The 24,692-nt window shown below is 42.2% G+C and overlaps 1 protein-coding gene across 3 annotated transcripts in view; it reads left to right on the top strand.

Annotated features, from left to right (window-relative positions):
* The window catches only part of LOC136751458 (homeobox protein PKNOX1), a 64,286-nt gene that overhangs the window by 1,616 nt on the left and 37,978 nt on the right, over positions 1-24,692 (top strand). For 2 of the 3 annotated variants that reach the window (XM_066707086.1, XM_066707085.1), the window contains exon 2: positions 13,960-14,065. The exons of the other annotated variant lie outside the window; for it this stretch is intronic. In XM_066707086.1, the coding sequence (XP_066563183.1) occupies positions 14,015-14,065 (51 nt within the window). In that variant the 5' untranslated portion in view covers positions 13,960-14,014. The remainder of the gene's footprint in view (positions 1-13,959; positions 14,066-24,692) is intronic. 3 annotated transcript variants of the gene reach the window in all.

The raw sequence follows: 24,692 nt of genomic DNA, 5'->3' as shown, positions 1-24,692 counted from the left end.
ATTTAACCAGTTGACTGACTGTGGAGTATTCTGAAATTCAACATAACAGATACAGGATACCAATACTAGTTGTAAATTGCCCTGGATAAGGGAGTCTGCTAATAAACTAATAATAATAATAATAATAATAATAATAATAGTGTCATGGTGTGATATGCATTACTCTCTCCGAGTCCAGGTTTTTGATCTCACTAACACTGGATAATTTATTTTACAATCGGTACAGATTTACATTGCATTTGTCATATACAGATAGGTGACAAATTAAAGGAAAAACCAACATAAAGTGTCTCAGTAAGGTGGAACACCATTCGTCCAAAAGATATTCCCTCATTTGGTGTTTTGATGATGGTGGTGGAATGCGCTTTCTAACATGTCAGTCCAAAATCTCCCGTAGGTGTTCTAATGGGTTGAAATCTGGTGACTGCGAAGGCCATAGCATATAATTCACATAATTTTCATACTCACCAAAGACCACTCCCATCAGGAAAGAAATGTTTCACCATAGCATAAAGGCATCATGGCATCACTCAGAATAACTTTGTAATGATTTGCAGTGACCCATCCCTCTAAGGGGAAAAGTAGACCCAAACCATGCCAAGAAAATGCCTCCCACAGCATAACAGATCCTGCGGACCCCTTCACTGTTGGGCTCAAGCAGTCAGACCTGTACCATTTTCTTGGTGTACGCCACACATGCACTCACCCACTTTTTGAGAACACTAGCCAGTTAGGCAGTCTTTGTGACTGAAGCTCCTGCCATTCGTGCCCTAATAATGACCCATCTTTCCAAGTCACTTAGATCCTTTCCTCTTGCCATCTTGATCCAAAATTGAGGTCAATCGGGCCTGCTTATTATTTTTATACATGTCACAGAGCATGATAGGATGTTAATTGCTTAATTGTATCATGCAGTACAACCCTTTGGAGGCATCTGCATTTGTTATGTTCCTCCACTCATTTATTCAGGTTTTTCCTTTAATTTGTCACCCATCTGTATATGGGTCATTCTACATACAAAAATAAATATAAATATTATAGTTTCAGTATTGAAATCCTTACAATTTTCACAATTTATAATTATTAATAATAATTGGACTGCTTACATTCGGTCAGCTCCTTACTGATTCATAACAATTTAAAAGTAAGACGTATGATTAAAAAATGTGTTTGGGTAGTGTTTGTTGCTCCATCTAAGTCACTTTGAATAAAAGCGTCTCGTAACTAGATCTAAAGGCATATTCGTAATATAGCTATGGCTGCTCATTTTCATTTTTTATTTTGTCTGTCTGCCTTTTAAAATTCTTAACTGACATGGATTTTTTTATTAAAACATAAGTTATGAAGTATAAATGAATTACATTTTGGTATGCCCATTACTAATATTATTATTGTGTAACAGATCAATGATGGCACAAGAGTGTGTAGCAAGATGTTTGCCCGTTTACTTATTTGTTGGTCTGTAGTGACTGCTGTGTGCTACATGCATGTTCTTTATATCAAATAAAAGGGCAATACATTCTTATATGGAAAGAACACTGCAATATATCTATGTAATAATAATGCTTTAAAACAGGGATATAGCCTACCTATTGACTGTTACAACAAGCCAGATTAAACCAGTCATGGAAGGCTCTGTTATGTTGGACAGAAACATTTTTTAGGGCCTACTACCTGCACTATTTTCACTGACCGAGAACATAGCCCCCAGGAGCTGCAACCACTGTATTTCTCTTTTACTGCAACAATAAAAAAAAAAAAAAAAAAATGTTATAATATAAACTGGTTATAATATGGATTCATATTTAATCTAGATCTATATGCTAGCATGATATAAGACTTGTAAAGCTATGTTATAGTTATTTAAGATGGCACTGTTTTTCCTAAAAAATAACATAGGCCAGGCACTTAGTTGGGAGGGTATTTATCAATATGCATTTTTATGGGATTGTTTGGCTCTTATTGTGTGGTGTATCAATGTATTTATCGGGAACATTGTATTTTAAACTTCATATGCGCTTCTTAAAATCTTTTAAAAGTTTATTCTCCGCCTGGCCTGGAGAATTACAGCAGAAACTTTCAATTTTAAAAAGTATTCCGTTACAGAATACTGTTTACCTTAACATAACCTGTAACATAAGTCAGTAACGTAATCAGAATACTTTTAGATTACTTTTGGAACACTTTTTTCCCTTTATTAAAAAACAAAAGCAGTTTAGTTCAAGAAGTGAAACAAAATGTACTACACATTCTAATGTGGATGGCGGATTTAAATTGTTTATTTTTATTCACAGTACAAACAATTAAAATGGTAATTACGATTTATATCAGTTTAATTTTCTTTCAGGCTATACTTTGCATTTTGTAGTAGTGTGCATTTTTAAACAAGTCAATCTGCATTTTAATACACTTTACATTTTTACAAACCGACATAAATCATACATATCAATAATGTGTTAATGTCAAAGAAGGTGTATCACATTCACAGTCATTTTAATGCAGGCATTGGGTTCAGTTTTCTGCTAGTCACTGATATGTGAAACATATTTTCTTGAAAACCTAAACAGGTATCTTCTCTGTAAATTGTAAGTACATTAAATGCTTACAAAGACTACAATCTGTGTTTGTTCTATCTGTGAAGATACACAGATCAAGCAACTTGCTATAGTAAAGGGGATTTAAATGCATTGCATTGTTCTGTCCATGAGAAAACTCATTGAAATCAATGCAATTAGGGCATTATTTTTAAGTATCAATGCGTTGGGAATCTATGTGTCTTGTTTCTGCAATTAACACATGATTGATGTCTTACCTTCTGTTAAGTGATATCTGTCGGTTTGTAAAAGTTTAAAGGTTTTACATGTGACGATCCCCTGAAAGCACACTCTGTTAAAAACCAGGCCACGGGTTAGGACTAGTTAATTCAATCTGTGATTTGTTTGGTTTTAGACTATGTTGCATGTTGTTATTTTGGTATTATATTAAGTCTTTAATTGTTAAGGTCACAGAACCAACTAGGATGCACAGGAACTATTTGTAATTTACATGGATTTATCTTAAATTTGGATAGGATAACTTATTACTGCAAATACAAACTATCGATAATGTTTTTGGTTATACACTGCCTGTGCTGCCATTTTTATTATTATTATGGTTTCTTAAACTGCGGGTCGGTGGTTGGATTTTCTATGGGATTAAGGTGTGGAGACTGGCTAGGCCACTCCAGGACCTTAATGTGCTTCTTCTTGAGCCACTCCTTTGTTGCCTTGGCTGTGTGTTTTGGGTCATTGTCATGCTGGAATACCCATCCACGACCCATTTTCAATGCCCTGGCTGAGGGAAGAAGGTTCTCACCCAAGATTTGACGGTACATGGCCCCGTCCATCGTCCCTTTGATGCAGTGCAGTTGTCCTGTCCCCTTAGCAGAAAAACACCCCCAAAGCATAATGTTTCCACCTCCATGTTTGACGGTGGGGATGGTGTTCTTGGGGTCATTCCTCCTCCTCCAAACACGGCGAGTTGAGTTGATGCCAAAGAGCTCGATTTTGGTGTCATCTGACCACAACACTTTCATCCAGTTCTCCTCTGAATCATTCAGATGTTGGCAAACTTCAGACGGGCCTGTACATGTGCTTTCTTGAGCAGAGGGATCTTGCGGGCGCTGCAGGATTTCAGTCCTTCACGGCATAGTGTGTTACCAATTGTTTTCTTGGTGACTATGGTCCCAGCTGCCTTGAGATCATTAACAAGATCCTCCCGTGTAGTTCTGGGCTGATTCCTCACCGTTCTCATGATCATTGAAACTCCACGAGGTGAGATCTTGCATGGAGCCCCAGACCGAGGGAGACTGACAGTTATTTTGTGTTTCTTCCATTTGCGAATAATCTCACCAACTGTTGTCACCTTCTCACCAAGCTGCTTGGCGATGGTCTTGTAGCCCATTCCAGCCTTGTGTAGGTCTACAATCTTGTCCCTGACATCCTTGGACAGCTCTTTGGTCTTGGCCATGGTGGAGAGTTTGGAATCTGATTGATTGATTGCTTCTGTGGACAGGTGTCTTTTATACAGGTAACGAGCTGAGATTAGGAGCACTCCCTTTAAGAGAGTGCTCCTAATCTCAGCTCGTTACCTGTATAAAAGACACCTGGGAGCCAGAAATCTTGCTGATTGATAGGGGATCAAATACTTATTTCCCTCTTTAACATGCAAGTCAATGTATAACTTTTTTGAAATGCGTTTTTCTGGATTTTTGTGTTGTTATTCTGTCTCTCACTGTTAAAATACACCTACCATTAAATGTATAGACTGATCATTTCTTTGTCAGTGGGCAAATGTACAAAATCAGCAGGGGATCAAATAATTTTTTCCCTCACTGTATATAGCAAGACAATATAGATCTGCACATACAGGATACAATGTGTAAATTTGTGTGTGTGTGTAGTTTCTGTAACATGTAATTAACAGTATGTGTTGATTTACATCCATACAATCCTAGGTGCACCATAGAAAACGATAGGTTGCATATGCAACCCCGGTTATCTGAAAAAGGAAGCACTGCACAAGGGGGAGGGGTTTCTGCGCACTTCCGTAGGAACCCGAACAAAACATCACTCTATCAAAGCTGCCATTGACCTCTGCAGGTTCGTCCTCTTTTGCCGGGAGCCAGGACTCCCCCGTGACCTTGCAACCCTTGGGCAGTGCTTCATTTTTCAGATAACCGTGGTTGCATACATAACCTATCGTTATCTTTCAAGTCGGAAGCACTACCCAAGGGGGAGGGGTTACGGTAAAACAAAACTGTCGCAAGGGAGGAGGCAGCGAGCTGATAAGGGAGCCTGCCCCGAGGTGCACTGCTAGGGGGCCTCGGCAACACAACTCCAGACAGTAACCTCGGGGGGCCCGTAGGGCTGCACCTGAGCCATCCAGGAGCAATGACCATAGTCACGCTCTACCGGGAACTGTCTGCAATCAGCATATACAAAGTGGGGCTACAGAGGTTAACTCTTACGCCGTCCGCTTACAAGAGCAAGGCCAGGTGCTCTACTAGTGCAGCTAGGAGCGAGGCCGTAATCTACTCGCACAATGTCTGGTGAGGGAAATCAAGCACTTGTGCGGCCTCTGCGCAATATCATGGCAGTGGACCCCTGATCCAATAGGAGCAGGGCCACAGACCCAATGAGAAAAAATACAATATAATACATAGCTGGCTAGTCAACAGAGTAACCGAGCTGAACAATATACAATATATACATATCGCGTGACAGCAAGACCTTCATGCTGTCAGCGCGCAGCACAAAAGCATCCAACTCAATTAAACCGTACAGAGTGGAAGAGCTCCATTGTGCTGACAATTTAGATTTCGTACAAACAAACTATATACACCACGGGGCGCAGGAACGAACTCATGTGCCGCCCATGGAACACGGGAGCAGTTGACGTCTGCTGGTTAGACCGGTTAACGTAGGGCAACATTAGCTCTACTGTGTTAAGAAAGGAACTATATACACAGCGAGGCAGCGAAACTCAAGTGCCATCAGCTGGGAACAGCGGCAGTGAACTCCATTCTACAATTTTAGAACGGAGCCTCAGTCCTGCTGTTTAACACACAATACATACACTCACCTAAAGGATTATTAGGAACACCATACTAATACTGTGTTTGACCCCCTTTCGCCTTCAGAACTGCCTTAATTCTACGTGGCATTGATTCAACAAGGTGCTGAAAGCATTCTTTAGAAATGTTGGCCCAAATTGATAGGATAGCATCTTGCAGTTGATGGAGATTTGTGGGATGCACATCCAGGGCACGAAGCTCCCGTTCCACCACATCCCAAAGATGCTCTATTGGGTTGAGATCTGGTGACTGTGGGGGCCAGTTTAGTACAGTGAACTCATTGTCATGTTCAAGAAACCAATTTGAAATGATTCGACCTTTGTGACATGGTGCATTATCCTGCTGGAAGTAGCCATCAGAGGATGGGTACATGGTGGTCATAAAGGGATGGACATGGTCAGAAACAATGCTCAGGTAGGCCGTGGCATTTAAACGATGCCCAATTGGCACTAAGGGGCCTAAAGTGTGCCAAGAAAACATCCCCCAAACCATTACACCACCACCACCAGCCTGCACAGTGGTAACAAGGCATGATGGATCCATGTTATCATTCTGTTTACGCCAAATTCTGACTCTACCATCTGAATGTCTCAACAGAAATCGAGACTCATCAGACCAGGCAACATTTTTCCAGTCTTCAACTGTCCAATTTTGGTGAGCTTGTGCAAATTGTAGCCTCTTTTTCCTATTTGTAGTGGAGATGAGTGGTACCCGGTGGGGTCTTCTGCTGTTGTAGCCCATCCGCCTCAAGGTTGTACGTGTTGTGGCTTCACAAATGCTTTGCTGCATACCTCGTTTGTAACGAGTGGTTATTTCAGTCAAAGTTGCTCTTCTATCAGCTTGAATCAGTCGGCCCATTCTCCTCTGACCTCTAGCATCAACAAGGCATTTTCGCCCACAGGACTGCTGCATACTGGATGTTTTTCCCTTTTCACACCATTCTTTGTAAACCCTAGAAATGGTTGTGCGTGAAAATCCCAGTAACTGAGCAGATTGTGAAATACTCAGACCGGCCCGTCTGGCACCAACAACCATGCCACGCTCCAAATTGCTTAAATCACCTTTCTTTCCCATTCAGACATTCAGTTGGGAGTTCAGGAGATTGTCTTGACCAGGACCACACCCCTAAATGCATTGAAGCAACTGCCATGTGATTGGTTGGTTAGATAATTGCATTAATTAGAAATTGAACAGGTGTTCCTAATAATCCTTTCGGTGAGTGTATATACACATATATACATCACGGTGTGCAGGAGCTGGCTCATCTGCCACACGTGGAACACAGGAGTAGTTGACATCTGTCGAATAGCACAGCTAACGCAGGACAACTACAGCTCTTACCGTGTGAATAAATGAACTATGTACACAGTGGGGCACTGGAAAACTCAAGTGCCCTCCGCTGGAGGACAACAGCAGCAGTCCCCTGCTCTATGGCATAATACAGCCAAGGCGGGCCACAGACCTGCTGACCAATATACAGAGCGGGGTACAGGACAAACGCATGCACCACCGCAACACAATTATAATGAACGAACTATATACAGGGCGGCCTCGTAAGGCAAACATGCCTGTAGGCTGCATGACAAGGCCTGGGAACACATCGACAGGGCTGTCTTTACATCCAGGAGCAGCTCGCGTGGGTGCTCGACTGGAAGGCATAGTCCGGTGGAAGGGAAAGACACGGTTCACTAGCTCCCTCAGGATGCAGTTACAGGGGCAGACTGGGAGAGGAAAGTCAGGAACCAGAGCCCGTAGGCAACTGGGGCTCGACTGCAGCCAACACTGGGTTCCCAATGGAAGGGACCGGTCCCATCACATCCAACCTGTAGAACCAGGCAAATATAAGCAGCGAGGCCAAAGCTGCAGCCGCACAAATGTCTGCCAAGGGGGCACCTTGAAAAAGGGCCCACGATGTGGCAACGCCTCGAGTCAAGTGGGCCACCAGGTGATCAGGCACCGGTGTCCCGGTAGACTCGTAGGCCATGGTAATGGTGTCCACAATCCAATGCGAGAGGCGCTGCTTTGAAAGCACCAGGCCCTGTGTCCGCGCTCCATAAGACACAAACAGTTGGTCTGAGCGCCGAATGTCCTTAGTGCATTCCAAATAGCACCTGAGGGCCTGCACAGGGCAGAGCAGGTGAGGCCGACTCTCTTGCTCTGAAACGAAGGGAGGAGGATGAAAAGCCATCAACTCAGTAGACCTGTTGACATGAAATGGAGACAGCATTTTGAGGAGGAATGCAGGGTTAGGCCGTAGTGTGACCCTGGAGCCATCTCCCGCAAAATGGACACACGATGGGTATACAGACAAGGCGTGTAACTCGCTAAGCTGAGTTCAGTGGCTCAAATGGGGCTTGGGAAAGTGCGTCCAGCAATACATCAAGGCGCCATGCGGGGAGTGAAAGGGTTCGAGGAGGCCGTAGCCATCAAGCTTCCTTTTAAAACTGCACAGCCAGAAAATCAATCCGGACTTGACATGCAGAAATGGCCACCAGATACACTTTTAGCATGGATGGGGACTTGCCCTGGTCCAACAGCTCTTGTAGAAATTGCAATATGACCCTGATGGGGCAATTAATTGGGTCTTGACCGCCGTCTTGGCACCAGGTGCTAAACGTCCGCCAGTGGTAGGAATACTGCGACCTCGTAGAGGGAGCTCTTGCTGACTGAATAGTGGCAACTACCGCGTCCGACAGACCCCAGGCAATGAATCGCTCCTGCTCAGGGGCCAGGCCCAGAGCTCTAGGAGGCCTGGATTGGGGTGCCAAAGCGTGCCCTGCACCTGGGACAACAATTCCGCTCTCACTGGGAGCTGCCAAGGCTCTCCGTGGAGGAGGCCAATCAGGTCTGCGAACCAGAATCTGCAAGGCCACCGTGGGGCTATCAGCAGAACTGTCGCTCGTTCTCTCCTGACCTTCTTCAGGACCACCGGGAGAAGGGAGAATGGTGGGAATGCATAAAGGAGACAAAGCGGCCACGTGTGGGCTAGCGCATCGATCCCTAGGGTTCCTGAGCGGTCTTGGACGGAGAACCATAGTGTGCAGTGTGTGGACTCTGCCGAGGCAAAGAGATCCACGTCCGCGCTGCCGAACCGGCTCCATAAGTTGTTGTACCACAAATGGGTGGAGGCACCATTCCGAGACCGGGGGGCCTCCCCGAGAGAGGAGGTCCGCCGCCATGTTGGACAGGCCTGGGAGGTGAACTGCTCTCATGGAGTGGAACCGTTGCTGCGCCCACAGAAGCAGACGGCATGCTAGACAGTATAGTCTGCGCGACCGGAGACCTCCTTGCCTGTTGATATAGGCAACCACCGCTGTGTCCGTCCGTCCGTCCGAACCAGCACGTCTGTCCTGCAGGACTGGCAGGAAATGAGACAGTCCAAGGAGTACTGCTTGTAACTCCAGGATTTTGATATGGAGGGCCCGTGCGGGCTCCATCCACCTGCCTCGGACTCCACGTCCGTCGCAGACTGCTCCCCAACCTTGCCTGTCTGTCTGTCGTCATGACTGCTTGGTGGTAGACTGGCCCCAGGGGCACACCGAGGGTCAAATTGTGGGGGCTCCGCCATCAATGGAGCGCCTTCCAGCACGCCAGAGTGACTGTGACTCGGCATGCTTGATTGCGGCGAGGGTGCATCCTGAGAGACCTGAACCACCACTGCAACGGCCTCAACTGGAGGAGGCTGAGGGGGAGGGTCTGTGATGCAGCCGCTAGGAGGCCCAGCAGCCTCTGGCAAAGGGACACCCTGACACGAGCTCTCAGTCGGAAGAGGGAGAGACACGTGTGTATTGAGGCAACTCTGTCCGGTGCCAGCATTGCGAGCATGGCAACGGAATCGAGGCGCAGTCTGAGGAACTGTGCCTGCTGAGTTGGCGTCAGGCGGCTCTTCTCTCAATTGACCCGAAGGCCCAATTCGGAGAGGCGGCCTAGAATCAGATCCGTGTGTATCCGAACCTGCTCCCTCGAGTGAGAACAAACCAGCCAGTCGTCTAGATTCATTTGATGCTCCCGCACAGTCTCTACTAGCAAGTGTTATAATTAAATATAATGCAATGTTTTGATCAAATACCGTATAACACCTGCAAGTAGAAACTGTGTGGGAGCATGTTTTTTCTATCCAGATCCTTTTCCCTCATACACACCTGTCTAGTTTATACAGGTGTGCAATTAGCTTTTGTTATGGTGCTTAATTAATTACCTGAATAAATGCCATGTTTTAACATGTTCACCACTCATTTACGTGCCCTCATGTATTTCTGGTGATTTGCCTTTGGCTGGTAAAAATACCAAGTGGCTACTAAGTTTTTTTCCTTCTACCAGATACAGTGGCTAGTGGTCAAAAAAGTTAATTTTATCCCCTGTATAAGACACTACCATAGTATTTGTTGTAGAACTGTAGTATTTGTTATACTATACTATAGAACCTGACAAGGTACTACAGTATACTATCAGCCATATGTTTCAGTTGCATTTATTATTATTCACAATGAAAAAATGATATTGTGAAATGTTATGGGGTGCTATATGAAGTCGTATGATAATAATAATAATAATAATAATAATAATAATAATAATAATATTAAGTTGGCCTTTGTCAGTATGACAAAAACATTGATTTTTTTTTAATGCTATGCAGGTTAATATGATTGTAACCACACAGCAGAAATATAATAATTTGGAATAGGATCATCATTCATATTTTTGTAAAAGTATGCAGCTTAGTAATTGTATATGGCAGGTACGTTCATATTTTTAGTCATAGTATGTAAGTTAGTATAAGTAAATGTAAGTTGTTATTAGTATGAATAAGAGTATTAGTAGTAGTAGGAATGGAAGTAGTAGTAATAGTTGTTGAAAATTAATATGAATCGCAAAGTTAGAAAAAGAGATTAATGTTTAATGTGCTTTAAAATACCATTACTATTACTGGCACTTTAAGGCAGTGCAGACTGGGAAGGGGGCGTGGTTTAATTAGGAAGTGAAAAGGCGTTTGTTTGCAGTACATGTAGTTGGGTAGGTTTTTTTCATCCACTATATTTTTTTGTTTTTTCGACTATCCTCTGGTGGATTGTGAAGGAAGGGCTCTCTAATGTTATATTTTGTGGGTACTTACTTAATCAAAAGATTAAGCATTTAAAGTTATATTAAACACATACATGCAGGGCCGGCGGTACCTATACTAGGCAGCGTAGGCAATTGCCAAGGGCCTCGGGCTTGGAGGCGGGGCCTCCATAACCGTAACATCCGTATACGCGAGTGTAACAGGGCTCATTCGTTTCATAATGAGCTCGTTATAAAGTGATGTAACCCCTCGGTAAAAGTAGTATAGTCTTAATCATCCTATGGTAGGAGGACAGCCTGTTAGCGTAGAGGGTTTAACACTGTACTACGCCGATGGCGCGCGGCTCGAAATGCCGGCCGCGGAGCCCCGACCCGCATCGGCCACACCAGTCCACCAATTAAGAGGGGGGCCTCCTACAAAAATTTTGCCTAGGGCCTCCAAATGTCTAGAACCGGACCTGCATACATGCAATGTTAAGCTCTATTAACACAAAGCGCAATGGCATAATAGGATTAATAGCAGGTTGACAAACGCACGCAGACTCGGGCTGTAATGTGCTGTTATTATTTGTAACCTAAGTGGAATACATATTAGTTTATAAAACAGTATTAAACTGATATAATGTAGTATATATGATATGATGATACAGTATTAAAGCTTCTTTAAAGCAGGTAAAGTCATAGAGAACATGCTGTGTTATAGGGAATGAACTGAGACATGTCGGCTTTTTCTAACCAAGTCTCGTAGCTCAGTGTTGTGATAATACTGAATAGTATGGAATAATAACATTACAAATAATCCGTATTAAAGCCCCTTATGCACACATTGAATGTAGTATAATTATTGTATCAGGCAGTAAACCTGTTTGGAGGCATCTGCATTCGTTATGTTCCTCCACTCATTTATTCAGGTTTTTCCTTTAATTTGTAACCCGTCTGTGTGTGTGTATATATACAGTACTGTGCAAAAGTTTTAGGCAGGTGTGAAAACATGCTGTAAAGTAAGAATGCTATCAAAAATAGACATGTTAATATATTATATTTATCAACTAGAATGCTAAAGTTCCTGGAGAAACTTTGTCTGCATGTGAAAGTATGTTTGAGTATAATGAGCAGTATGTTTGAGTATAATGAGCAGTATGTTTCACTGTACATGTAGTAGTGTAGTAAGTACAAGATACTACAGTATACTATAGTATAAAAGTGTAATATGGTATAAAATGGTATAATAGTATTTTTTGTACTGTAGTAATATTGATAATACATCACAAAGTAATTCAGTATACTATAGTATACAACACTGTACCATAGTATGTGTACAAAAAGCACAAACAACCTGAACGGTATCATAATGAACCACTGTGTGAAGTTTGGTGTATGTACGTTAAGAATTGTAGGAGTTATAATTGTCCGGACGAATGGAATAATAATAATAATAATAATAATAATAATAATAATAATAATAATAATAATAAAGTTTTTGTAAGAGAACAGTACTCTGCATGTTTTCACATGCAGACTAATAATGCTTTTGTAAGAGAACATGACTGCATGTTTTCACATGCAGACTAATAATATTATTATTATTATTATTATTATTATTATTATTATTAATTATTATTATTCCATTCGTCCAGACAGTTATAAACTCCTACAATACTTAACGTTCATACACCAAACTTCACACAGTGGTTCATTATGATACCGTTCAGGTTGTTTGTGCTTTTTGTACACATACTATGGTACAGTGTTGTATACTATAGTATACTGAATTACTTTGTGATGTATTATCAATATTACTACAGTACAAAAAATACTATTATACTGTTTTATACCATATTACACTTTTATACTATAGTATACTGTAGTATCTTGTACTTACTACACTACTACATGTACAGTGAAACATACTGCTCATTATACTCAAACATACTTTCACATGCAGACAAAGTTTCTCCAGGAACTTTAGCATTCTAGTTGATAAATATAATCTATGAACATGTCTATTTTTGATAGCATTCTTACTTTACAGCATGTTTTCACACCTGCCTAAAACTTTTGCACAGTACTGTATATATACACACACACAGACGGGTTACAAATTAAAGGAAAAACCTGAATAAATGAGTGGAGGAACATAACGAATGCAGATGCCTCCAAACAGGTTTACTGCTTGATACAATTAAGCAATTAACATTCTATCATGCTCTGTGGCATTTATAAAAATGCTGAGCAGGCCCATTTTACCTTGATTTTGGATCAAGATGGCAAGAGGAAAGGATATAAGTGACTTTGAAAGAAGGGTCAGTATTGGGGCACGAATGGCAGGAGCTTCAGTCACAAAGAGTGCTCAACTGGATAGTGTTCTCGAAAAGTAGGCGAGTGCCTGTGTGGCGTACACCAAGATAACGGTACAGGCCTGACTGCTTGACCCCTACAGTGAGGAGGTCTGGAGGCTCTGTTATGCTGTGGGGGACATTTTCCTGGCATGGTTTGGGTCCACTTGTCCCTTTAGAGGGAAGGGTCATTGCAAATCAATACAAAGTTATTCTGAGTGATCACCTTTATCATGTGGTGAAACATTTCTATCCTGATGGGAGTGGTCTCTTCCAGGATGACAATGCCCCCTTCCACAGGGCACGAGGGGTCATTGAATGGTTTGATGAGTATGAAAATTATGTGAATCATATGCAATGGCCTTCACAGTCACCAAATCTCAACCCAAATGAACACCTATGGGAGATTTTAGACTTACGTGTTAGACAGTGCTCTCCACCAACATCATCAAAACACCAAATGAGGGAATATATTTTTGAAGAATGGTGTTTCATCCCTCCAGTAGAGTTCCAGAGATTCGTAGAATCTATTCCAAGGTGCATTGAAGCTGTTCTGGTGACTCATGATGGCCTAACACCATACTGAGACACTTTATGTTGGTTGTTCCTTTAATTTGTCACCCGTATATATGCAATGGGACATGTCTGACTGCACAGCCTCAATCACAGATTGACCCATAACAATTATAATATGGTTTTCAGTTGGAATTATGTGCCCACTGATGCAGATACTGTAATTTGGAATATATGTAAATAATTGTTTCAATTATGTAAATATGAATGCTGGTGCTGTTAGTTTTACCTTATCACCAGGCACATTAATATCTTTCTTATTATGTGGCATAGCTATTTTTTTAATCACACATGTATATCTACTGGCTTTACATAATTCTACCCTTCTCTTGCTTTCGATTTTTCGTCATGCTTTTTTTCTTTCTTTTTTTTCAGAACTGACGTGCTGTAACTTTATGATGCTCCAGTGCTTTTAGTATCTTCGGTAACCATGATGGCAACTCAGTCAGTATCCATAGACAACTACCAAGAAGGACAACAGGCAAGTTTGTTATTGACTTCATAATCTGTTGTGTTTCTTTAAGGATAAAACACAAAAATAAAACAAACACACTAGGGGCCTGATATTCAAACTTCACACAATTTCCATGCAAAATGAGTGCCGCGAAAGAAAAATGTGACTGGCCTAGAAAGGAGAGAGATTCAAACATGGTGCAAATCTTTGCGCGACATTGGAATCAGAGTTTATGCTAGACTCTTTTTTTTGACGGCCAATATGGCCGTTAATATTCCAGAATTCCAGCCATATTGAACAACTACCGGACATATGTTTCAGATATAATAATATATCTAATATATATAATAGCCTAAATTTAAACAACAATAAAACACAAACGCTATGAATAATATGAAGCAATTAGGTCCAAAAAATAAAATAAGAGGCTGGTTGCCTAAATTCCGCGTTTGTCAAATTCCCCGTTTACTAGGGCGCGAATTGAAGAGAAGTGCTCTGCTGCTTGTGCAAAGTTGAAGCCATCCTTGACACTACTTGCAATTCTCATCAAACTTGTCACCTTTTCCTCAGTGAGTCAGCGGCTTCTCAGGGCTGTTTTTATCCTTTTCTGGAGCGAGAATCCGTGCTCTGCTGGCACACTGGGCACAGGAATTGTGCTGGCAATCTTTCCCAGCTTTCCCCAGGCAGGATATCTTTAGTCACATCATCAAACACTCAGTAACATCTTGCTGTAACAGCAAGCAGAGGCTCGCTGTTGTCTTGGCAACATATCTTATAGGTCATACTGTCATGGTCTCAAGGACCGCAGGGCACGGGAAAAGGGGACCCAGGTGCAGAACTTGTGGAGGTGGCAAATCGGGGCTAGGCAAGGACGTGATCGAGGTCAGAGGCAATGGTCATCAAGGAGCGAGGAGACAAGGAGCGAGGAGACAAGGCTTAGAATCGCAGGAGTGCTGATGAGACTTCGCCAAGACTGAGGGAAGTGAGGGGAGTATAAGGGGAGCAGGAACCAGGCTTGGGAGGTGCAGGGCGAATAGGAGCTGAGGGATAGAACAAGAGTGCACATGGGTGAATGGAATTTTAACAGACTGATAGCTGGGAGAGTGCTAGGAAAAGGCAGGGAGATGGCGGCCCCTAGTGGGGATAAAGGGGGAGTGCTAGGGGAGCATGACACATACACTATTAGGCTATTTAATATGCTATTAATCAATTTATTTATTTGGCATATTTCCCACAGGACATTTTGGCCATTGATATTTTCATCTGCCGGACAACTACACGTGATACCGGTGAAAAGCCGGCATTTGCTGGCTAACGTAAACCCTGATTGGGTTTTCAGTCTAATTATGGCTTTCACGTGATTCAAAATCAATTGTGCTATGCACATGTTTAATTTCAGCATATGTTTACATTTGCAGCTCATGTTTCCAATTACCGAGTCATTACCATATGTTAATAAACCACGGCATTAAATGAACAGGACTCTGCAGATGGATGAATAAAGGCAGTGTGCTGCACAGAGGCGAGTGCCATGTTTCACGATCTGTGGTTTGTACACACACACATGTATATCTCATTAGAAATCACATCAGGTATCAGTCCACACTGTGCAGTGCACTCGAGTCTGGACACATCCCGAATGCAGACCTCCTCGGTAATATAGTAATGCACACCTCTATGCCATTGTCCTGACAGGGCAAACAATGAGGCTCATACACATTGTATTGCAGTACAAACACAATATTGTGGATGTAGTAGTAATAAATATTACCCAATACCCATAATTGTCTGTATGTATGGAGGTCGTCACAGACTCCAACATAATCTTATTATGTACATTACTGCTGCTGTGTGTCCAAAACAGGTGTGTGGCACCTACTGCACTGCTGTGTAGCTGCCATGTCCTTTTTGATTTCCATAAGTAAGCTTGTTTTTATCTTTTGAAAATACATTAATTACACTGCACAAAGGGATGATATGTTTATTTTACTTAAGCGTTATTAAATTCAGTGCATATTTGGATGTCCTATTATTAATAATAATAATAATAATAATAATAATAATAATAATATTAGGTTTCTTACATGTAGTTTGACTGAATTCGATTAGTGATCCACTCTGGATTACAGGATATCGTTGAGTTAATTTTCCTTGTACTGTCATAGATTTGCTAGTAGTTAACGTTCCCTGAACTGTGTTATTGAAACAGAATTCTAATTAAGAGAAGCTGTGTAAAAGCCTTCACCTCATGATTGTTCTTTCTTGTTTAACTTCAGGGAAAAATAATATATATATTATATACTACCGGTCAAACGATTTAGAACACCCCCATTTTTCCATCTTAAATTTCAATAAAAACAGTTCAAAAATAGTGTTACGTGCAACTCCTGTGCATAGGAGTTACACTGTATTCCTGCAATGCGCACATCGTTTGAAAGCTTATTCTCTTGGCTACCAGCGCATTTAATTCTCAAACACATCCGATTTACAGTTTCCATGTCGTCCGTCGTCATTCAGAGCCCAGGGGGTAAACGCGCAGTCTGTTCTTGGGGGGAGGAGTTTAATTCAGACGGATCATCACAGATCAATCAGTTTTGATTGGATTTCTCCTCAGATAGGCTTGTTTTGTTCAGAACAACCTAACCATCAATCCAGTATATATTATTTGATGTTCTATCAAACAGAGAAGTTCAGGTGCAATTATGTAAAATAATTGTGTCTTAGTACACTATAAACAAAGTTTTCCATCTTGACATTTTGAGCTCTCTATGGGTGTGTGTTGCTTCTAACAAAATGTGGATGGTCTTGTTTTGATCAGTAGACTGTCTTCTGGTTCCAGAATATGTTATAATTGTCAATATTTTCTGAGATGTTGTATTCCTACTAAGACCAAGTATCCCCCCACCTCCCTATTTCAGAATGTGGAGGTGGGGGGGCATACAGAACACATTTTGAACATCAGAGAATGCATCACATCTTTAGAAAGCTGAGAGTCTCAGCTTTCATGGGATACCAAACACTTGGCAAACAAGTGAAGAATACACAGGGGATTAAAGAGAAGCACATGGATTTGGTGGCCTTTTAAGGTTTGTCAGCTTAAGGGGTTAAATCACAGAGCTCACTTAGGGAAGCCAGGGCGCATACAGAATAGACAGACAGAGACAGACAGACAGACAGAGCAGAAAGAGGCATAGAAAAGTAGAAACATTGAATCAGACAAAAAATAAAACGCCTTACCCTTCAAAAAGAAATCATGCATGCTCAGTCTGCTTACAGCACTATGAAAGCCACTGACATTGTGCTCTGTGAAAGAATAAAAGGCCATATGATAGCTGGGAAGAATTACTGCAACAAAAGTAAATAATAGCATGTGTCTATATAATGCCCAAAGTGACAATATTCAAAAGCCAGATGTTTGGAATTCTGTTTTTGTTTAGTATTCTTTTTTACTTTATAGTTATTGGGGCTGTTGGTAGTAATATAATATATAATATATAATGTCTGGTAATATGGTAATATAATGGTAATATAAATGGCTGTAATTTCTGTTCTGGAGGTCAGATTTGAGTTGTTCTTTTTACACAAGTTCATAAGACTTTGAAGTTTCACTGTTCCGTGTCAGAACAGAGGAGACTACGTGGGGACTTGATCCAGGTCTTCAAAATCATGAAGGGCATCAACCACATCAAACCAGAGGAGCTTTTCCAGATCAGCAGGGACACATGCACCCGGGGACACACATGGAAATTGGGCTTCATGCATTAAAAACGGAAAACATAAGACACTTCTTCACACAGAGAGTTGTCACAATCTGGAACAAACTCCCCAGCGATGTGGTTGAAGCTGAAAATTTGGGAATATTCAAAGTCAGACTGGATAGGATCCTTGGATCACTCAGTTATTAGTGGACACCAAATGAGCACGATGGGTCGAATGGCCTCCTCTGGTTTGTAAACTTTCTGATGTTCTTATGTTCTTAACTGGCACCCATGAACAGGAAGCGGGTGCTTGACATCCAAATCGGGGAGAGAATGTTTCATCACCCTATGTGGGTTGCTGCAGTTCAGGATGCCTGCATCCTGGGTCTAGAGTTTCTCCGGGAAACTGGGAGCCAGCTTGACCTTCAGTCCGGGACTTTAAGTTTTGCTGGGGGCTCCACCCTGACCATGGCTTCCGCAAGGGATGTAACCCCCCCCGAGATGAAGCCAGCCAGACTGCCATTGGTTAGGGCAGCGTCTAGCAACCCAGCCCCTGCCAACTCTGTTATACCCTCGTTACTGGCCAAAGTAAACGAGACACTAGCGGCCGTCACAGCTGTCTGGCGCAATAGTTGCGATGGGCTCAGCCTGGAGCAGCAAGCTCAGCTGTGGGACCTACTGCTGGAGTTCAGGACAGCTTTGCTCTCCGAGAGGAAGCCATGGAAAGAATGCACCTGGTCCAGCATGACATCAACACCAGAACCGCTGGACCAGTGCGGCAATGGCCGTGCACGCTGCCCCTAGATATCAAGCTGTGGAGGAAGTGCTACAAGAGATGAGAGAGCGAGGACTTATTGAGCCATCTGACAGCCCATGGGCTTCATCAGTGGTGATGGTTCCAAAGAAAGGGGGAAAATGGCGGTTCCTACCCACTGCCTCGCATCGACAAGTCCTTAGACCTGGTCGCGGGGTCTTCCTGGTTCTCCTCGCTGGACCTCAAGAGCGGCTTCTTGGCAGGTAACCCTGGCACCCGCAGCTCGCCCCAAAACAGCTCTTTCCACCGGCTGTGGGCTCTGGCAGTTCTGTGTGATGCTGTTTGGACTGTGCAACACTTCAGCGACTTTTGAACGGCTTACGGAGAAAGTACTGACAGGTGTTCCTCGCAGCCAGTGCCTCGTGTACTTGGACGATCTGCTTGTACATGGCCCTTCCTTGCAAGATATCCTGAGAGCCTTGAGGGAGGTGCTGAGATGAATCGCAAATGCTGGCCTAAAGTTACATCCAGAGAAGTGTACTTTTATGCAAAGGGAAGTCACTTTTCTGGGCCACCAGGTTGGTGGGGAAGGAATTGGCACTGAGCCAGAGAGGATCACTGCAGTGCAGCACTGGTCTGTCCATCAAGATCTGCACCAGCTGCGGGCTTTCCTCGGATTGGCATCCTACTATCGCTGCTTCATCAGAGGCTTTGTCAGCATCTCCTCTCCACTCCACCAGTTGATGAAGAAGGGTGTGGAGTTCGTCTGGGTGGCTGCTCAGAAGAAGGCATTTGAGGCCCTGAAAGAGGCACTGATCCAGGCTCCTATACTTACCTTCTGAATTCTGTCAGAAGTGTGACCTTTGTACAGCCCGGAAGGGTCCACCTGGGCAGTCCCAGGCCCCACTACAGCAGTTTCCAGTTATAAGCCACTTATGTTGTAAGTCGCCCTGGATAAGGGCGTCTGCCAAGAAAAAAAATAAAAAATAATAATAATAATAATAAATATAGCTGCAAGCAGCAATGCGGGGGGCCAAGTACACATCCACACAGTACCATTCATTCTAACACATTATAATGTACTTCAAAACTGCTTTTCATGACACCTTATGCAATTTAAACATTGCTGAAATTTGATTGGCTCATGGCAACCATCTCGTTTCATCAATCATATTGCCTTTAATTAATCTGATGGAGGATCTAGCCAAGGGCATCTGTATAAAATTCCACATCAATCGAACCTGCGGTTTCAGAGAAGAAGATGTTTGAAAATTGTCTAAAATGTGTCACTTAAACCAATCTGGCGACCAGCCCATGTGACATATGGCTTCCATATTACATATGGCATCACTCTACACTTTATTCTACAAGTCTCGTTTGTGTACATCAATCTAAAAACTTGTATACCTTAGAACTGCTGCAGCATTTCAATTCACAGTTACCAACTAAACTTCATTTAGTTGCTTACTTTGTTTCATTGTATTGTCACATTGATTACTGATGTGCACGTTATATATAATTACAGGTTGTAAATGCAATGTTTTTCATTAAGGGGCAAATATCTCCCATTATTAATATTAAGCGCCTCAGTGAGTAGGTCCGTTTTTTCGGGTTTACAGTGAGGGGAAAAAGTATTTGATCCCCTGCTGATTTTGTACGTTTGCCCACTGACAAAGAAATGATCAGTCTATAATTTTAATGGTTGGTGTATTTTAACAGTGAGAGACAGAATAACAACAAAGAAATCCAGAAAAACGCATTTCTAAAATGTTATACATTGACTTGCATGTTAATGAGGGAAATAAGTATTTGATCCCCTATCAATCAGCAAGATTTCTGGCTCCCAGGTGTCTTTTATACAGGTAACGAGCTGAGATTAGGAGCACTCTCTTAAAGGGAGTGCTTCTAATCTCAGCTCGTTACCTGTATGAAAGACACCTGTCCACAGAAGCAATCAATCAATCAGATTCCAAACTCTCCACCATGGCCAAGACCAAAGAGCTGTCCAAGGATGTCAGGGACAAGATTGTAGACCTACACAAGGCTGGAATGGGCTACAAGACCAACGCCAAGCAGCTTGGTGAGAAGGTGACAACAGTTTATTCTATTATTCGCAAATGGAAGAAACACAAAATAACTGTCAGTCTCCCTCGGTCTGGGGCTCAAGGCAGCTGGGACCATAGTCACCAAGAAAACAATTGGTAACACACTACGCCGTGAAGGACTGAAATCCTGCAGCGTCCGCAAGGTCCCCCTGCTCAATAAAGCACATGTACAGGCCCGTCTGAAGTTTGCCAATGAACATCTGAATGATTCAGAGGAGAACTGGGTGAAAGTGGTCAGATGAGAACAAAATCGAGCTCTTTGGCATCAACTCAACTTGCCGTGTTTGGAGGAGGAGGAATGCTGCCTATGACCCCAAGAACACCATCCCCACCGTCAAACATGGAGGTGGAAACATTATGCTTTGGGGGTGTTTTTCTGCTAAGGGGACAGAACAACTGCACCGCATCAAAGGGACGATGGACGGGGCCGTCAAATCTTGGGTGAGAACCTCCTTCCCTCAGTCAGGGCATTGAAAATGGGTCGTGGATGGGTATTCCAGCATGACAATGACCCAAAACACACAACCAAGGCAACAAAGGAGTGGCTCAAGAAGCAGCACATTAAGGTCCTGGAGTGGCCTAGCCAGTCTCCAGACCTTAATCCCATAGAAAATCTGTGGAGGGAGCTGAAGGTTCGAGTTGCCATACGTCAGCCTTGAAACCTTAATGACTTGGAGAGGATCTGCAAAGAGGAGTGGGACAAAATCCCTCCTGAGATGTGTGCAAACTACAAGAAATGTCTGACCTCTGTGATTGCCAACAAGGGTTTTGCCACAAAGTACTAAGTCGAAGGGGTCAAATACTTATTTCCCTCATTAACATGCAAATCAATTTATAACTTTTTTGAAATGTGTTTTTCTGTATTTTTTTGTTGTTATTCTGTCTCTCACTGTTAAAATACACCTACCATTAAAATTATAGACTTATCATTTATTTGTCAGTGGGCAAATCAGCAGGGGATCAAATACTTTTTTCCCTCACTGTAGCTCGCACAGTAAACGTCTTATGTTCACCCTTTCAAATCCACTGCATAGAGCCAGCGTTTCTGCACGGTTCAGTATAAAACATGTCACCATAAGTTTCGATTTCACTGAGAAAGAAGAGCACGAAGTTATGCCCCCCCGTGTTGCATCATTAACATGATATAAACAGGAAGTCATGCACTCGTTGTGATCTCCGTTTGAAATTACTTTAATTTGAAAGCAATAACCCACCACTACAGATTCAGCAATGTCATTGCTCTTGTACCACTGTTCATGTTCATGTATTTATTTTAATAGCTAGCATTACAGTGTGTTGAGAATCACATTTAAGAATATTTTTAACTTTCACTTTCAGTTTCTCCCTCGCTTTCCTTCACGGTCTCTGCAGCTGAAACAACCCTCAACACAAACACATCTCAGTTTACACTATTAGTATTTCCATGCTGTTTGTCACTTGAAGTGCACATTTCAGTGTTACTGGACTATAATATTAATCTCTTGCTTGCATGCATCAATTCTGTAAGGTTCCATTGCATTTTACTTATTTCTAGCATATATGTGAAGTTTTCATTATTGTGTCATTCAACATGCAGAATGTAATTCTCAAGTTTGGCCACATGATGGAGGTAGAGGTCTACATAAGGACTGTCATGTTGTGGCTGACATGTGAAACTGTCATTTTGGTTGGTGTACTAGCAGCCAGGTTTTGTGTCCTATCAACTTGGCTTCGTCAACTTTGACAGATCTTTGTACTAGTCTAATCACTAACAATTTAAGTACATTCGGATACAATTCTGAAGATATTTTCTGTCATAAGTGACATAATGTAACACAATTTGGTGAGTTTTTTAATTTTGCTCATAGGTTTTTCTGTGGTCAATTTCATGCTTTTATAAATACGTGTATTTTGCATATGTGCAAAGTCATTTTCTTGTGGCTGCCATGTTGTTGCACACAGTCACTTGTCTCTTGCAGACGTGATAGATAGCAGTGTCTATTTAATACATGCAAAGTTTCAGGGCACTGGGCTTTAGAGATCCGGAGTAGTAGCCGTTTACATTTTCGCACGCGGACACATGTTAAATCCAACATTGCGGCTTAATCGTGTACCTCACAAACTTAATTATCAGGTTTTATGTTCAATGCACAGACATAGACATAGGTGCTGAGTTTCATGTGCATACTCTATTCCAGTGTAGAGGTAATGTGATACTTGTCTGAAGCGATGCATACGTTTTATTTCATTGGCCCACAGCACCCATAATTTTCACTGGGACAATTAGCCTTTAACACCCCTGGTAGGACTCTATACTAGTGTCATGTATGCCAATTTGTGTCACAGTAGGTATAAGTGGCTTGGATTATAGGGCACCAAAGCTGGAATCAGAGAATGCTACATGGCGGACAAAGCGGGGAACTTCTGAAGAACAAGCGTAATAGTGTGGCATAAGGTATGCATGTGTGTGAAGTGGCATATGAATGTGTCCGTTGTTTTTGGAGAAGAAGATTTCTGTTGCATTTCACAATTTAGACTCCTATCACAATATTTAGCAACACCATGACACCAGTATGTGCAGTTTTCACTGCATTTGTAGGTATAAGTGGTTTCTACAACACTTGTGAGTTTCGTGAGTTTTCATGCATGTATAAGCGTTTTATGGACATTTGAAAGTTTCAAGTTTTCTGCATTGAAGATTCAGAATGCAATTTCCAAGTTTGTCCTCATGATGGAGGTAGAGGTCTACATAACGAATGTCAGTATATGTTTGAGGCTGTCATTTTCATTGGTGTATAGCAGCCATGTTTGTTGTCCAATCAACTTGGCTTTTTCAACTTTGACAGATGTTTGTACTAGTGATAATCACTGAAAATTTAAGCACCTTAGGATTCACTGTTCTGTAGATATTTACTGCTGCATGTGACATGGCCTTCAGCATCGGTACCAGCGCGCCGTGTCACCTTTGGTGACAAAACTCACCACAATCAAGCATAACATTGTAATTTATTATTGTGTTTGGTGAGTTTTTGAATATGGCTCGTGGGTTTTTTCTGGGGTCAAAATTTATGCTTTTATAAATACGCGTATTTTGCATATGTGCTCAGTCATTTGCTTGTGGCTGCCATGTTCTTGCATGCAGTCACTTGCCTTTTGCACATTTGATAGATTGCAGTATCTATGTAATACATGCACAGTTTCAGGGCACTGGGCTTTATCGTTCTGGAGTAGTAACCGTTTTCATATTCGCATGTGGATTTATGTTAAATCCAACATTACGGCTAAACCGTGTACCCCACCAACTTCATTGTCTGGTTTTCAAGGCAGAGGCATAGACGCATGTGCAGAGTTTCATGTGTGTACTGCATTCCAGTGTCCAGGAAATGTGTAACTTGTCTGAAGCGGCGCGTACGTTTTTTTTCATTGGCCCACAACACCCATGTTTTTTACTGGGGTAACTCGCCTTTAACAACCTTTGTAGTACTCTGTAGTACTGTCATGCATACCAATTTGTGGCACAGTGGGTCTAATTTTCTTGGAGTAGAAGGCACCAAAACTTGAATCAGAAAACGCAGCCTGGCTGACAAAGCGCGAGACCGAGCAACTTCTGATGAACAAGCGTAACAGTAGGGCATAAGGTATGCATGTGTATGAAGTGGCATATGCATGTGTCCGTTGGTTTTGGAGAAGAAGATTTTTGTAGCATTTCACAATTTCGACACTCATCGCAACATGGCGGCGGCACCATGTGACCGACACATGTAGTTTTCACTGAATTTGTAGGTATAAGATGTGTTTACAACACTTGTGAGTTTCGTGAGTTTTCATGCATGTATGAGCGTTTTAGGGGCATTAGAAATTTTGGCGGAAGGAAAAAAAAAAAAAATAATAATAATAATAATAACTAGAAGTTGCATGCAACTTTTAAGGCTTCCATGTTGTCTCAGTAGGTTTCAGATTTGAGCAGGCATTTGTAGTTTAAATGCATGTGTTATTAAATGTGTAATTTTCAATTTCAGTCCACTGTAGTATACACTCACCTAAAGGATTATTAGGAACACCATACTAATACTGTGTTTGACCCCCTTTCGCCTTCAGAACTGCCTTAATTCTACGTG

This window comes from Amia ocellicauda, chromosome 6, assembly GCF_036373705.1.
Source record: "Amia ocellicauda isolate fAmiCal2 chromosome 6, fAmiCal2.hap1, whole genome shotgun sequence".
NCBI lineage: Eukaryota > Metazoa > Chordata > Actinopteri > Amiiformes > Amiidae > Amia > Amia ocellicauda.
This window is presented reverse-complemented; position numbering and strand designations above follow the sequence as displayed.